Genomic DNA, 16,158 nt, shown 5'->3' with positions numbered 1-16,158 from the left:
CTTGGCCCACTCATCAACAGTTGATTGGTACCTTGTACCCTCAAACATCCACACGATTCTGCCATCTGGATAGAAATGAGCAGTGGAGTAGAACTGCATAACGAGCTCATCATTCCATTTGGTCACCTTTTGGCCCACAAACTCATCAACTCCACAAGCTTTGAAGCTTTCATGTACACCTGAGAAATATTCTTCATTCTCATCAATGAATTCCCAATCAACCCATCTCATATCATAGACAATTGGCTTCTTGTCAAGCAGAATGGTCTCATAGTAATCATGTTGTTCCTTGGTGTGGAACCTATAGTCCAGTGCAGTCCTCATCCTCACAGCATAGGGGTCAGACTGTCTCCAAAGTCTCAATCCTTCATCCTTCCTGATGTGCATGTCCTCAGCCACTGGATGAGTGTCACTGTGTTTTGGAATCTTTGGTTTCAGCTTTCTTAGCACTTGGGATTCTGCATCTTCTTCTTCAACTTTAGGCACAGGGTCCTTGTTCTTCTCTTCAGCAAGGATGTTCCTGATGCTTCTCTTGGGCTCAGAAGGCTTCTGATCTTGAGCTGCAGCCTTGGGAGCAGTTTTGGGCTTTATTGGAGCAGTCCCTAACTTGATTGCATCTCCCATTAGCTTCTGGGACTTGGGTGCTGGTGTAGCATCCTCTTCCTCTTCATCTTCTTCTAGCTCTCTCATTATGGAGGATCTACCAAGTACTTTGGCAGTGGTCTTTTTGACCCTGTCTTTCCTCTTCTTTCCCTCTCCAGCAGCCTCTTCAGTTGGCTTAGAGGTTTCAGCAGTTGAGGCCCTGGCCTTAGACATTGGATTTTGCAGGTGCCATCTATTTGGAGCTAACTTCCTCGTCAACACATAGTCCTCATCTTCAGAATATGAGGTTTTCTTCTTCCTTGTTCTGGTGGCTTCCTTGCGCAAATCACTGGGAGTGCTCCTGCTGCCATCATAGCTGCTTGAGGGACTAGTGCCCTCACCCAATTGCACTTGCTCTTCAGATCTGTTTTGGCTATCACTCTAGTCAGACATCTTGGCAGGCAAACTGACAGCAAACCATGTGAATAGATGTAGATGAGGTAGAATGGATGAGCATCACAAAGTGCAGAGTTTTTGCAAAACAAATGAGTCAAAAACTTAATTTTAGTTCTCCACAGAAAGCATTTCGGAGCTACCGATTTGTTAAACTCGGTGGTACCGAAGCAACTGTTGGAGTCTAAACTAGTGAACTCGGTCATACCGAGTCATAGTTTGGTGGCTCCAAGATTGCTAGGGTTTCACAGAGAATCGAACTCGGTTGCACTGATTTGCAATTTTTGGTCAGACCGAAAAGCGCATGTGCAATGGCCTAAGCCAAATCGGTGAGATCGATTTCTACAACTCGGTCGGTCCGAGATGAGTTCGGCAGAGACCTAACCCTAAGTTTTCAAATCAAACCTAACCTAAAGGGAGTTTTATTTAGATAGATTGATTTCATACTTGGTACTCATCATGGCAAAGCAATGTGCTAGGAAGCAGAATGGAGAATTAGCACATAAAGTCGAACTCATGCCCTAGTTCGGCGGGAGTTCGCTACGGCGACAACGCCGGGGCAGAATCCCGTTGACGGCGAGGTCGCTGGCGGCGAGGAGACGATCCAGACACCCGAGACAGTAGAGCAGGACACGCGTGGGATGATGAGTTTTGGAGAAATTTCCAAAATTCAACGCGTCGTATATATATCCCGACCCTGTCGGTGTGACCGAGTGGAACAACTCAGTGGCACCGAGATGCAGAATCGCAAGCGGTTACTTCAACTCGGTGTGACCGAAAAGTTCAATTTGGTTGCACCGAGATTGAAAACCTAGATCAACTCAGTGAACTCGGTGTGACCGAAATGGATGGATCGGTACCGAAATGCACAGAGAGGTTTTGGAAGTTTATGTCTATGACGAATCGGGGACTCCGAGTGCTCCTCACACAGAGTGGTTTGAATATGACTTGATCAAACTTTGTGATGTAGCTTGAATAGAGTTTAAGACAATAAAAGCATAGATAGCTAGAGGTGGTTCTTAGGCATTCTTGTCCATCCACTTGGCAAAAGAGAAAAAGCCAAACAATCAAAGAAACAAATGGATGTCCTCGAATGAGTAAAATATGCAATAAACTTGCTCACGCAATAAAATGGGAAATGAAATATGTGGCAAAGCATGCACAAAAACTCTAGCATCTATCAAGCAATTGGCGATGACTAGGTCATCTATATATAAGTATATTGATTGAGGAGTCAAATGAGAACATTTGATCATAGGTCATACTCATCGTTTAAGAACAAGTGGGGTTGCCACTTTTACATAAAGCATTGTTGTGTTCACACCATTAGAGTTGCTTTAGCTCAGTTGATTAGAGTAAAGCTCCCCCTAGATGTTATATCCCCCTAAGAGGGATGAACTAACCTTGGGTTTTGTCGATGATAACTTCATGTAGGTGTTGAAGATGTGGATGATCAATGTTGATGTAGATCAATTGGAGCAATCCATTGGAGTGAGTTGCACTTTCAATAACTACACGGGTTAGTCCCATAAGGAACAAATAAGGATATCCATAGACATAGAGTGATGTTCACATAATATGATGTCCATGAAGGAAATAGGTTACCTTGTCCCTTGTCTTACCAACAAGAGGGTTTGTGACTCCTTGAACTAGTGCAAGATGTGGAAGTTGTTTGCACTTGTCCTCGCCAAAGTGATATGAGTGAAGTATGTTGGCGGTGTCACCATCAAGGACTCTCTAGTTCTTCTTCTTCGGGATCCACATCATGTTGATGGGAATCCTTGGAGTTGTAGTCGTACTTGATGAAGTAGAACATGATGAAGTCTTGGGAACCCACTTGACCAAAGCTTTAGGAGCTTCTTCAAATGCATCAATCTCCTCTTGAAGTTTGTCCTTGCCTTTTTCCTTGTGGTATTGTGGTGGAAGATCATCTTTAGCTTGTGTCCCTTGGAAGGAAGTAGGATCATACTTCTCTTGTTGAGGAACAAACTTCGTCTTGGGGTATTGATCTTCATCCCACTCAACTCCGTTGGCATGGAAATTTCGTTCAAAACCAATACCTTGATTCTTCCGGTGCCTTCCTTGCTTGCGTACAATTTCCTCAAATTGCTAACTCCCGGCAAGGCTCTTGTAAACACCTTTCTCTATAATTCCCTTCAATAAGCTATTTTCTTGCTCACGTGTAACCTGGCTAAGAGAATCAATAGTGCAATCAAGAGAACTACTAGAAGCAACAACATTGGATATAATATGATTATTGTGACTACTAGAAGAAGAATCTTTATTACTCTTGTTGCTAGATTTAACTTGTGGCATGTAAGTAGACAAGAGTAAATGCTTGGCAATGTAAGAAGAACTTTTCTTGCGAAGATCATCATTGATTGCTTTTAAGAACCCATGATCTTGCTCAAGATTGAGCTTTTCGAAGCGTAGCTTCTCATGAGTCTTTAAAAGCTCTCGATGATTTTCCAAGGTAGTTTCATGAGCTAACTTAAGAGTGTTTAGTTCTTTAGTTAGACGCTCAACTCCTTCTTATCATCATCATTCGTTTTATCTTGGTTAGCATGATTAATAGCAAGTTCATCATAGTTTTCATCACTAGAGTTGTCAACAAGTAAATCATCATCACCTAGCAAATCATCTTCATCACTATTGAAATCAACATACTTGGGGTGTGATACCTTTGGGCCTTTAGCCATGAAGCATCTTCTAATCCCATTATTTGGTGAGTCAAATATGTCATAGGAGTTGGTTGACAAAAGTGCTAGACCGGCAACACCTTCATCTTGAGTATATTCAGAGTCGGAGTGATAACTTCTCTCAGAGTGATTGTCGGAGTCGGAGCCGGATACCCATTCACCAACATGATCTTGATGTCTTCGTTTTGTGTAGCTCCTTGATGACTTGTCCTTCCTTTCCAAATCATTGCTTCTCCGTGATGTTCTTCGTTCATAACAATCATCTCTACTCTCTCTCTCTCTTGGTGGTGATTCTTCTCTTCTACTTCTCCTTTTGGGTGAATCTTCTCTTCTTTTGTTGGGGGCAGTACCCTCATTGGAGTAGTGTCCGAGTCTTCCACAATTGTAGGAATTTCGTTAATGACTCGAAGATCTTTTGGCATTGTAGGACCTTGACTTGGAACTTCTTTCCTTGCTTATACTCTTGTAGAACTTGCTGAAGTTCTTCACCATTAGGCTCAATTCTTCATTGAAGGCTTGTTTCTCACTTGATGATGTAGCAGCATCACATGAGGCTTTGTAAGCACCACTTGACTTGTTGTGAAGCTCTTCCTTATCCTTGAGTGACATCTCATGAGAAACAATTCTTCCAATGACTTCCGTTGGCTTGAGATCTTTGTAGTTGGGAATCATTTGGATCAATGTGCACACTGTATCATATTTTCCATCCAAGGCTCTTAGGATCTTCTTGATAATGAATCTATCGGTCATCTCTTCACTTCCTAAGCCGACAATCTCATTTGTGATGAGAGAAAGACATTTCGGCGACACCTTCACCATCCTTCATTTTGAACTTGTCAAGTTGACTTTGAAGGACATCCAATTTGGATTCCTTGACGGAGTCGGTACCCTCGTGCATATCAATCAATGTATCCCAAAATTCCTTTGCATTCTCAAGACGGCTGATTTTGTTGAATTCTTCGAGGCACAATCCATTGAAGAGGATATCGCAAGCTTGACCAATGTATTGCAGCATCTTTAAATCTTCCGCGCTAGCTTCACGGTTCAGTTCTCTCCAATCAAAGAATTCACCTTGCAATCCAATGCACACGATAGCCCAAACAGCGGGGTTATGTCCAAGAATATGCATTTTCATGTTATGCTTCCAACTAGCAAAATTAGTACCAACAAAGTAGGGACCTCTACGGTGGTAATTTCCCTCGCTAGACGCCATACTCTCCTAGGTTGCGAAACGAAGGCTATGACTACCAAAGCTATGGAAATCAAGGCAATGGAGACCAAAGCTCTGATACCACTTGTAGGATCGAAAGTATGTCTAGAGGGGGTGATTAGACTACTTGACAAAATAAAAATCTAGCCTTTTCCCAATTTTAAGTCTTGATATATTTCAGCAACTTTGCACAAGTCAAGAAAATAACCTACACATGCAAGTCTAAGAGTACAGCAGCGGAATGTAAAACATTTGCATATGAAGGTAAAGGGAGGAGTTTGGAGGGAGCAAACGCAATGTAGACACAGAGATTTTTGGCATGGTTCTGATAGGTGGTGCTATCGTACATCCACATTGATGGAGACTTCAACCCACGAAGTGTAACGGTTGCGCGAGTCCACGGAGGGCTCCACCCATGAAGGGTCCACGAAGAAGCAACCTTGTCTATCCCACCATGGCCATCACCCATGAAGGACTTGCCTAACTAGGGTAGATCTTCATGAAGTAGGCGATCCCCTTACCCGTACAAACTCCTTGGTTCAACTCCACAATCTTGTCGGAGGCTCCCAAGTGACACCTAACCAATCTAGGAGACACCACTCTCCAAAAGGTAATAGATGGTGTGTTGATGTTGAACTCCTTGCTCTTGTGCTTCAAATGATAGTCTCCCCAACACTCGAGTCTCTCTCGCGGATTTGGATTTGGTGGGAAGATGATTTGAGTGGAAAGCAACTTGGGGAAGGCTAGAGATCAAGATTCATATGGTTGGAATGGAATATCTTGGTCTCAACACATGAGTAGGTGGTTCTCTCTCAGAAAATGTATGTTGGAAGTGTAGGCTCATTCTGATGGCTCTTCTTTCTAATGAATGAAGGGTGGAGGGGTATATATAGCCTCCACACAGAGTCTAACCACTACACACAGTTCACCAAACTCGATGGGACCGAATCAGAAAACTCGGTCAGACCGATTTAGTTTAAAATGTGAACGTTAGGCTTTTCGATGGGACCGACATGTCAACTCGGTGTGACCGATTTTATTAGGGTTAGGGCATAACGTAATCTCGGTGAGACCGATTACTCAAACTTGGTGGGACCGACTTTGGTAATAAGCTAACAAGAGAGTTGGTCAGACAAACTCGGTGGGACCGAATCGCTTATTTTGGTGAGACCGAAACGTTACGAAAGGGAAACAGAGAGTTTGCATTGCGAACTCGCTGGATCGATCGCTCATCTCAGTTGACCCGAAATGTTACGAAGGGAAACAGAGAGTTTGCAATCCCATCTCGGTGAGACCGAGATCCCTATCGGTGAGACCGATATGACTAGGGTTTCCGGCAGTGGCTTTGTCAAGTGAACTCGGTGGCGCCGGATTGAACATTCCGATGGGGCCAAGTTTGACTTTTGGTTTGGGACATATGTGGATATGAGAAAGTGGTTGAGGGTTTTTGGAGCATATCACTAAGCATTTTGAGCAAGTAAGTCATTAAGAAACACCTCAGCCCCTTTTAATAGTATTGGCTTTTCCTATGGACTCAATGTGATCTTGGATCACTAAAATGAAAATGTAGAGTCTTGAGCTTGCGCCAATGTGTGTCCTTAGCATTTTGAGGGCTCCACATTCCTAATCCATGCCATGCCAATAACTGAACTTTCTGAAATAATCATCTTGAAATAGTATAAGTTCAATGAGCTATATATTATTAGTAATTACCAAAACCACCCAGGGATAGTTTCCCTTTCACGTCCCCGTGTCCTCAATGGCCGTGAGCTTCTACTATCTTCACATCAAAAGCAGGATAGGCATAAAGACTGGCTGAAGTGCCAAATGCAGAGTCTCTTGGTTGATGTAAATCGCATTCGCAACTTGGCCACCAAGAACTCATTCGTCGCACATGAAGCCTGTCGGCAGTCCTAGAAGAGCCTCATATTGCTCTGCTCTAAAGATGATCTTCGCGAATATCACTTCATAGAGAAATTCAAGTTTGATTCCAGGCCTCCACAATATGCAAGCTGGCGTCGAACTCCTTTAATTGAAGATTCTGAACATTCATCTTCGGCTGCAACTGTTGTTGCGAGAGTCGTTGATGAACAGGATGATGCCACTTCACCAACTATGGCTTCACTGCATCTCGACTATGCACTAGGCCCGTATGCACCGCCCAACTCCAACGTCAACCCTGCTCCAACATCTTCTGCAACTAGGAATGAGTAGGAACTCTATGTCTTCAAACTTTTTGGTCCTTACTGACAAAAGGGGGAGAAGCATATGAGGTTGATAGTCTTCAAGCGGGTCCATATGAGGTGGTTGCATTATTTTTGCTAAGTTCCTACAACTCTCGTTTTGAAACTATTTGGCTCTTGAGTTGTAACACTTAAACTTGATGGTTGTCGGTGTCAAACCCGACCGATCTCGGGTAGGGGGTCCCAAACAGTGCGTTTGAGGATTGAGGGTAACAAGGGACAAGGGGGACACGGCGTTTACCAGGGTTCGGGCCCTGTTAATGGAGGTAAAACCCTGTGTCCCGCTTGATTGTATTTGATGAGTATAGGGGTTACAAGAGATGATCTACCTCGAGATTGTAATGTCTAAACCCTAGATGTCTAGCCTATGAGAATTCTGATAGCCTCTATGGACTAAACCGTCTGGTTTATATACACACCTGAGGGGCCCAAGGTTGTACAGAGTAAGTTTGTGGAGGAAGGAAATTACATATCCGGACACCAATCTTGTCATCCACGCATAGGAGAGTCCTACCCGGACATGGGCGAAAGCCTTCTGCTCTGTATCTTGCCGACCCACAAGTATAGGGGATCTATCATAGTCCTTTTGATAAGTAAGAGTGTCGAACCCAATGAGGAGTAGAAGGAAATGACAAGCAGTTTTTAGTAAGGTATTCTTTGCAAGCACTGAAATTATCGGTAACAGATAGTTTTGTGATAAGGTAATTCGTAATGGGTAACAAGTAACAAAAGTAAACAAGGTGCAGCAAGGTGGACCAATCCTTTTTGTAGCAAAGGACAAGCCTGGACAAACTCCTATATAAAGGAAAGCGCTCCCAAGGACACATGGGAATTATCGTCAAGCTAGTTTTCATCATGCTCATATGATTCGCGTTAGTTACTTTGATAATTTGATATGTGGGTGGACTGGTGCTTGGGTACTACCCTTCCTTGGACAAGCATCCCACTTATGATTAACCCCCCTCGCAAGCATCCACAACTATGAAAGAAGAATTAAGGTAAACCTAACCATAGCACGAAACATATGGATCCAAATCAACCCCTTACGAAGCAACACATAAACTAGGGTTTAAGCTTCTGTCACTCTAGCAACCCATCATCTACTTATTACTTTCCAATGAATTCCCCTAGACCCAAACAATGGTGAAGTGTCATGTAGTCGACATTCACATAACACCACTAGAGGAAAGACAACATACATCTCATCAAAATATCGAACGAATACCAAATTCACATGACTACTTATAACAAGACTTCTCCCATGTCCTCAGGAAAAACGTAACTACTCACAAATCATATTCATGTTCATAATCAGAGGGGTATTAATGTGCATAAAGGATCTGAACATATAATCTTCGACCGAATAAACCAACTAGCATCAACAACAAGGAGTAATCAACACTACTAGCAACCCACAGGTACCAATCTGAGGTTTTGAGACAAAGATCAGATACAAGAGATGAACTAGGGTTTGAGAGGAGATGGTGCTGGCGAAGATGTTGATGGAGATTGACCCCCTCCCGATGAGATGATCGGTGGTGATGACGATGGTGACAATTTCCCCCTTCTGGAGGGATGTTTCCTCGGTAAAACAGCTCCACCGGAGCCATAGATTGGTTCCGCCAAGGTTCCGCCTCGAGACGGCGGCGCTTCTTCCCAAAAGCTTCCTTTTGATTTTTTCCAGGGCAAAAGACACCTTATACCAGAAGATGGGCATCGAGGGCCTGCCAGGTGGCCCACGAGGCAGGGGGCGCGCCCAGGGTGGTAGGGCGCACCCTCCACCCTTGTGGATGGTGGGTGGCCCCCTCTGGTGCTTTCTTCATGCAATATTTTTAATATATTCCAAAACCGACTTTCGTGGAATTTCAGGACTTTCGGAGTTGTGCAGAATAGGTCTCTAATATTTGCTCCTTTTCCAGCCCAGAATTCTAGCTGCCGACATTCTCCCTCTTCATGTAAACCTTGTAAAATAAGAGAGAAAAGGCATAAGTATTGTGACATAATGTGTAATAACAGCCCATAATGCAATAAAAATCGATATAAAAGCATGATGCAAAATGGACGTATCAACTCCCCCAAGCTTAGACCTTGCGTGTCCTCAAGCGGAAGCCGATATCGAAAAATGTGTCCACATGTTTAGAGATAGAGGTGTCGATAAATAAAATACGGACATGAGGGAATCATGATCCTTCTTAGAATAGCAACATATATATATATATATTGTCATGTGATTTCTTATGTTGAAGTAACAATCTATTCACAATGTAACGTATGAATCAGAAACTTCATTGAGAACTAGCAAACTATAATCTCAGTCATCGAAGCATTTGCAATTTATCATAAAATCGAAAAGAGTCAATATAAGAGCTTTTCAGCAAGTCCACATACTCAACTATCATTTAGTCTTTCACAATTGCTAACACTCACGCAATACTTATGGGTATGAAGTTTCAATCGGACACAGAGAAAGATACGGGCTTATAGTTTTGCCTCCCAACCTTTTACCTCAAGGGTAATGTCAACAGTAATGCTTTATGAAAACCCACATCCAATTAGATATATATATATATATCAGGATCTTTCCTACACATAGTGCTTGCCAAAGGATAAAGTGTAAAAACGAAAGGTGAAGATCACCATGACTCTTGTCTAAGGTATAAGACAAAAATAAAAGATAGGCCCTTCGCAGAGGGAAGCAGAGGTTGTCATGTGCTTTTATGGTTGGATGCACAAAATCTTAATGCGAAAGAATGTCACTGTTGGATCCCAGGTTCCGAAAAAACCCTCAAGGTTCAAACACTGGGGTGCGCACGAAGATCTCCCCCTACCAACTCACGCCCTTAACCTCGCCACGATCTCAAAGGGAAGCTCGACGAACTCATAACACGAGAGACACAAGATTTATAATGGTTCGGGCCACCGTTGTGCTGTAATACACTACTCCAGTGTGGTGTGGTGGATTGCCTCTCGAGCTGAGGATGAACAGTACAAGGGGAAGAACAGCCTCCTGAGGTGAGGTGTTCTTGTGCTTGATGGGTGTGAGGATGGGTTGGATCTAGTACAAGTTGAGATGGCTGAGGCTCCGTCCCCCGCCTACTGTGGTGGCTAATCCTATTTATAGAGGCCCTGGTCCTCTCCCCAAATATTGAGCGGGAAGGGAGCCAACAACGGCCAATTTGAAAGGGGACAGCTAGTACAAGTTATCCAGACAGAAGCAGTCTTCGCCTGCCAAAGGCTCTGGTGGTGACGCCGCCTTGGGCTCCATAGTGACCTTCGTCTTGCCGTCCTACTGGTCTTGGTCTCATTTCACCGATATGGAAAGCTTTGCTTGATGCCTCGGTACTCCTCGACTACGCTTGCCTCCTGAGCACCAAAGAGGAAACAAGGACACGGTCGGTGTCAAAACCGGCGGATCTCGGGTAGGGGGTCCCGAACTGTGCCTCTAGGATCGATGGTAACAGGAGGCAGGGGACACAATGTTTACCCAGGTTCGGGCCCTCTTGATGGAGGTAATACCCTACGTCCTGCTTTATTGATATTGATGATATGAGTATTATAAGAGTTGATCTACCATGAGATCGTAGAGGCTAAAACCCTAGAAGCTAGCCTATGGTATGATTGTTGTATATCTCTATCGACTAGCCTGGCCTCGGTTTATACAATGCACCAGAGGCCTAGGATAACAAGAGTCCTAGCCGAATACGCCGGTGGGGTGGAGTCCTTGTCTTAATCGCCAAGTCTTGTGGAATCTTCCTTGTATGTGGCAGCTGTCCGAACTGGCCCATGAGTATGCGGTGATGGGGGTCCTCGGCCCAATCCAACTGATCGGGAGACGATGTGATGAGTACCCCCTAGTCCAGGACACCGTCAGTAGCCCCCTGAACCGGTCTTCAAGTTAGGGATGCTCCTCAATTCTTCGGAACTATTCTTCATCTTCGGTTGACGGTCTTGAAAACTGGTTCAACAAATCTGCTCATCTTCGATCTTGAGGATCACCGAAATGCATTCAACGAGTTTATATGTCGGGTATCCGAGGAGCCCCTTTAAGTTTCCGGCCTTTATCAATGCCTTGTTATTTTTATGCCACACCTCGGGTTTGAAGTTGTTCCCGGGAGGTAGTGTCCTCTTGCGTCCGAGCTCTAACGCCGGACTGCATTCGAGGTATCTTTTGCAGCCGAGCACCAATGCCGGACTGCTTCCGAGCTCCAACGACGGAATGTATCCGAGCTCCCACGCCGGACTATGTCCAAGCTCCAACGCCGGACTATATCCGAGCTCCAACGCCGGACTATATCCGAGGTGTCACAAATCACCTTGGTTCAAAAAAGTTGAAGGAGTTTAGCCGAGCTTAATGCCGGAAATGCCCTCTATGGAGCCAGCCACTAGCGCCCAAGCTTTATGCCGGACTGCTTCCGAGGTGGTGCACCACCCCGACTGTGGGCCGATGTTTTGTCAATATTTTTATTGGTGCAATTTATTCTCTGCCGAGATGTATAGCTAGTAGCCCTCAACATGTGTATCGGTTTAAAACCCGAGATGCACTTGAAGGATGATGTAAGACCACTGATCCTAGTAGCCGCTGAGACTCAGGTTGATTTGCAAAATTGGCTTGAGGATCAAGTCCTAGCTCGGCAGAATACTTCGGAATACAAAAAGCGGCATGCTCGGTCCTCGAGACTCAGGTTAGGTGTGGCCGACCAACCTGAGGATCGTAATCTCCTCAGAAACTGTATTGCACTTAATTTTTTTGCATTGGATAGGCAATGCAGTAGCCCCCGAGACACTGGTCAGGTGGCAACACCAGATCAGGGGATCGATGTGCCCCTTTAATATTTGTAAATAATAAGCCCGAAGCCCAGTAGCCCCCGAGCCTTAATGCGGGCACGGGTGGCCGAATTAAGGATCGATATCCATAGTAAAATCACAAATTATGTGTAATGACTCTATGTATCCAAGTACTTTACGTCATTAATGCTCGGATCCGCATTGTACAAAACTTTGTTGACCGACCATTGGCTTCCACCTCCTTGGCCAGTAGCCGAGGAGTGTTTGTCCTACTTTATAAAGCCTTTCTGAGGGCAAAGATTTACGACAAACAAGGCAATCTGGCCATACGGTTTTATAAACAAAGGTGCGCAGAGAGATATATTATACTACTGTTTAACATAAGAAATGTCTTCCAAAGAAAATAGTCCCGCTATCGGTTCCTTTCTTTCGGTTGTCATGCTAAGCATGATCATGAAACCTCAGCTCTAATGTAAGAGCAAAATATTGAGGATTTAGTTTGGGAGGCTAGTTACTAGCCCCCGGTAGTGTTCGGCGACAGTCGAGGTCAAGCCGTAAACACTTTGACCATTGTTATGAATGGCTCGTCATTCAACACAATCATCGGATCACTGACTAGTTTACGCTTATTGTGACAGTCAGTTTTCGGCTTTCTCCACTGAGGTGCTTAACCATGTAAGCTGGAAGCACAATCGCAGTGGTTCTCCCTTTGCACGCCTAGCCGAACAAAGAGGAACGTAGGAAGCAAGTGCAGGAGCCGGGCATCCCAACTATTGACCGAAGACACAATTCGAAACCGATGCATATATAATAATATCCGAGAATGTTTTTGCCGAATCTCTAAAGGTGTCCGGCGTTGCACTGCAAGACTTGTGCTGAAAACACACAAATAGTTTAAAAGTGCCAAAACCTTGGAAAACCAAAAAACGCCAGTAAAAACATGACGTTCGAACAAGATCAAGTGTTCGGTGCCAATCCAAAAATTGGTCTTAGAAAAAAAGAGTGCTTCTGTCATGCTTTAACATGACACATCCTATCTCAAGACTCCAATCGGGTCAGCCTATGGCTTCAACCTCCTATCCCGAAGGCGGAGTACTTCTCATTAGGCCAGTTTAGCAAACTAAACTCTAGCAGCTTTGAGAGAGAAATTAGGCTCCCCGGCTAGTGACCACACACTTGTGTCGAAAAAAGGAGTAATGAATAATAATAGTAATAAAAACTTTGCAACAACTAAGAAGAAGAACACTTATTATAAAACGGCTCATATAAATTTAAGAGCCCCCAAGTGACTTGGGTAAAAGAATTTTATGTATAATGATTGTATGTACCGAAGTACCTATATCATATCTTTGTTCATCCAAACTTTAAACGCGTCTTAACCGACTGCCGGCTTCTCCCTCCTCGGCCAGGGACCGAAAAGTGTTATGTACTCCACCTGTCGAGAATATCGACAGTGTATCCGATTACCAGGCAACCGGGACATAAGGCTGTAACAGATAAAGCGCGCTCAAGGAACTTATGCTATATTACAGCGAAGTGTAAGAAGCATCTTCGAAGAAAATAGTACCCCCACCGATACCTTTCTTCGGTGCTCATTATTGCTATGAGAGTTGTGCAATAGATTTTTTGTACTCATGAGTTCCGTTGTGTGCCGACCATGGTTGAAAACAATAAGAGCGCTAGCTTTCGGCTTCACCCAGTCTGAGGTCAGAGCTCGGAGGACTCGGTCGTGACAATCGCAGAGGTTCTCCCTTTACTCCCTAGCTGAACAATCGGGAACATAAGGGTAAGCACAGGAGCCAGGCAACCCAGTTTGCAAATCGCTTAAGTCAATATGGTGCATATTGTGGCGTAATGCACGAACAAGGAACGAAGCCGTACAAGTATAATCATATGCAAGAGGAAAAGCTTCATAAAGGAAGCCCCCAAATAAACGGGGTATTTGAATATGTGTGTCACAAAAAAAGTTTGGACAAGGAAATTTTTTACAAGCAACTTTTTCCAAATAAGTATAATGCTTGGTCGAACCGAACACAAGTTAAAAATTAAAACTTTGAGCATGAAAGCGACTTAGCTGGTTAATGTGTTCGGCATTGATGACGCAGTCCGAGCTTCATGCGGGACAAGGTTCCATCCCCCAAGCCGGTCCCGAGGTGGCGGAGCGGAGAGCTTGACACGCCGAAGTGGTGACATAGCACGGTCAATGCAGACCGGCAGACTGATGCCGAAGTCCCCGGATCATTTTCCTGTGCACAAAAAGTAGTGCAAACCAGAGATAATAGTAATAATAATAATTAAAAAAATTGTTGCATAATAAATAATTTATGGAAAGTGAGTAATGAAAGAAATATGGCCTGGCGCCGAAGTCAATGTCGATGCAGGGCGTCAGCGTGATGCGGTAAAGGCGTGGCAAAGCCTGAATTCACAGGTCGGTCCGAGTTCCGGATGCGGTGTTCGCCGGACTATGTACGAAAACTGTCCGAACCACCACGCGACCGTCGTTAATGCGGCCATCATTTGATAGACCTATGTACAGATGATGGACAAACCAGAGTAATAATTCCTTGGGAAAAGTAAACCCAAACAAGCAAAAAATACTAGGATTAATAGCACCTGGTTTATTTGTTATAGCAATCCAAAGAAAGGTGATTCCCAAAATTGGGACTCGATCCGCACACCCATTTTCCTGAATGGCAATAAAGCGACGGTATGGCGATGCTGGCAAAGGTTGGCTCGCCGAGGCAAAGCCCTCGGTCCAGCTAACATGACGGAGCTGGTCGGCTAGTGACGCCGAAGTCTCCGGAGTAGGTTGATGAAGAGATGGCGAAGCCCCCGGTCCAGCCGAGATGTCGAAGCCTCGATGTCAACCGATGAGTCGAAGTAGGTCGACATGATGGACGCCAGCTTGAAGAAGCAATAGTGCGGCCTTGCCGATGCAGGTCCTGACGTGGTCGATGCCGGCTTGATGAAGTGATCGTGCGGCGATGCCGGTTTGCCCGCTCCGTGTAATCCGTGGGGCGGCGATGTTGGTTATGATTTATCCTTTGCGATTCCAAACTCTTGTTCGGCTTGCCGAGATGATGATCGAAGCAATTGAGCTCGGCTCAATAAAGCGGCGACGTGTGTAGCGCAGGTCGGCAGCCGTGGAGCAATACCGCCGGACTAGTTTGACACCAGCGTGATGGTGAAGATTACCTCGAAGGAGGCTTAAAATTTTATGCATACGTGTTTAAAAACAACGCACAATACCATAGAAGAAAATTCCTTAAAAGAAGTTGTCCAATATCACGTTCATAAAGAAACGTGAATTCGGGTCGGATCCGTATTCGCGCAGAAAACAGATCCGAAAATTGGTTCACTCATCGGAAGTTTACCGGAGTTTGAACTGTTGGATCGAGCTGAAATTTGGAGGGGTGGTAGATATGGGATTTCCGCAGTAGATGAACGGTTGGATCTTCCAAAGGACCTCCGAGCTGGGCTCTGGAGACCACGCCCTACACTCGTCCAAATTTGACAGGGCTCCGGTATATCATAGATTGTCGGAGATTCCTCCATCGGAACTCGACGAAATTTTCCAGGGTTGTTGTAGACTCAATTCCGCACAATTCCACCAAAGGGATCGTCAAAACGATACTCTAAGAGTTGGTGGCAGCGGATAAAAGTTTGTTGTTCGGAAAAACAGCACGGTCGCCCGAGGGCAATGTTGACGTTGAGCCCCCGAGCTCCATGGATGATTCCTCCATGATCTTGATAGAGATCGGAGTTGATGTTGATGAAGGACATCTTCCGAACATGACGATCAGAGATGGAGCATAGTCCTCGGTCGAGCCAAGGTAACCAGTCGAGCCGGCGACGAAGATGCCGGCACAGCAGTTGACCTGCAGACGAGCCATGGATCCTTTTGCCGATCACACAGCGGAACTCTCAATGAGAGCACCAATGTCGGTGTCAAAACCGGCAGATCTCGGGTAGGGGGTCCTGAACTGTGCGTCTAGGATCGATGGTAACAGGAGGCAGGGGACACGATGTTTACCCAGGTTCGGGCCCTCTTGATGGAGGTAATACCCTACGTCCTGCTTTATTGATATTGATGATATGAGTATTACAAGAGTTGATCTACCACGAGATCATAGAGGCTAAAACCCTAGAAGCTAGCCTATGGTATGATTGTTGTATATCTCTATCG

At 44.8% G+C, this 16,158-nt stretch overlaps 1 protein-coding gene across 1 annotated transcript in view; it reads right to left on the bottom strand.

Annotated features, from left to right (window-relative positions):
* LOC147959028 (uncharacterized) overlaps nucleotides 1-816 on the bottom strand; it is a 56,316-nt gene extending 55,500 nt beyond the window's left edge. Inside the window, exons 1-2 of the mRNA XM_087532421.1 lie at nucleotides 241-816; nucleotides 127-179 (exon numbers count right to left, since the gene is read on the bottom strand). Of these exons, the coding sequence (XP_087388547.1) occupies nucleotides 127-179; nucleotides 241-816 (629 nt within the window). The remainder of the gene's footprint in view (nucleotides 1-126; nucleotides 180-240) is intronic.
* Nucleotides 817-16,158: the final 15,342 nt, after the last annotated feature.

The sequence above is a fragment of the Triticum urartu genome, chromosome 7A, assembly GCF_056163025.1.
Source record: "Triticum urartu cultivar PI428250 chromosome 7A, HENAU_Tu73, whole genome shotgun sequence".
Taxonomy (NCBI): domain Eukaryota; kingdom Viridiplantae; phylum Streptophyta; class Magnoliopsida; order Poales; family Poaceae; genus Triticum; species Triticum urartu.
The sequence above is the reverse complement of the archived record's forward strand: the minus strand, read 5'-3'. Positions and strand labels throughout refer to the sequence as shown.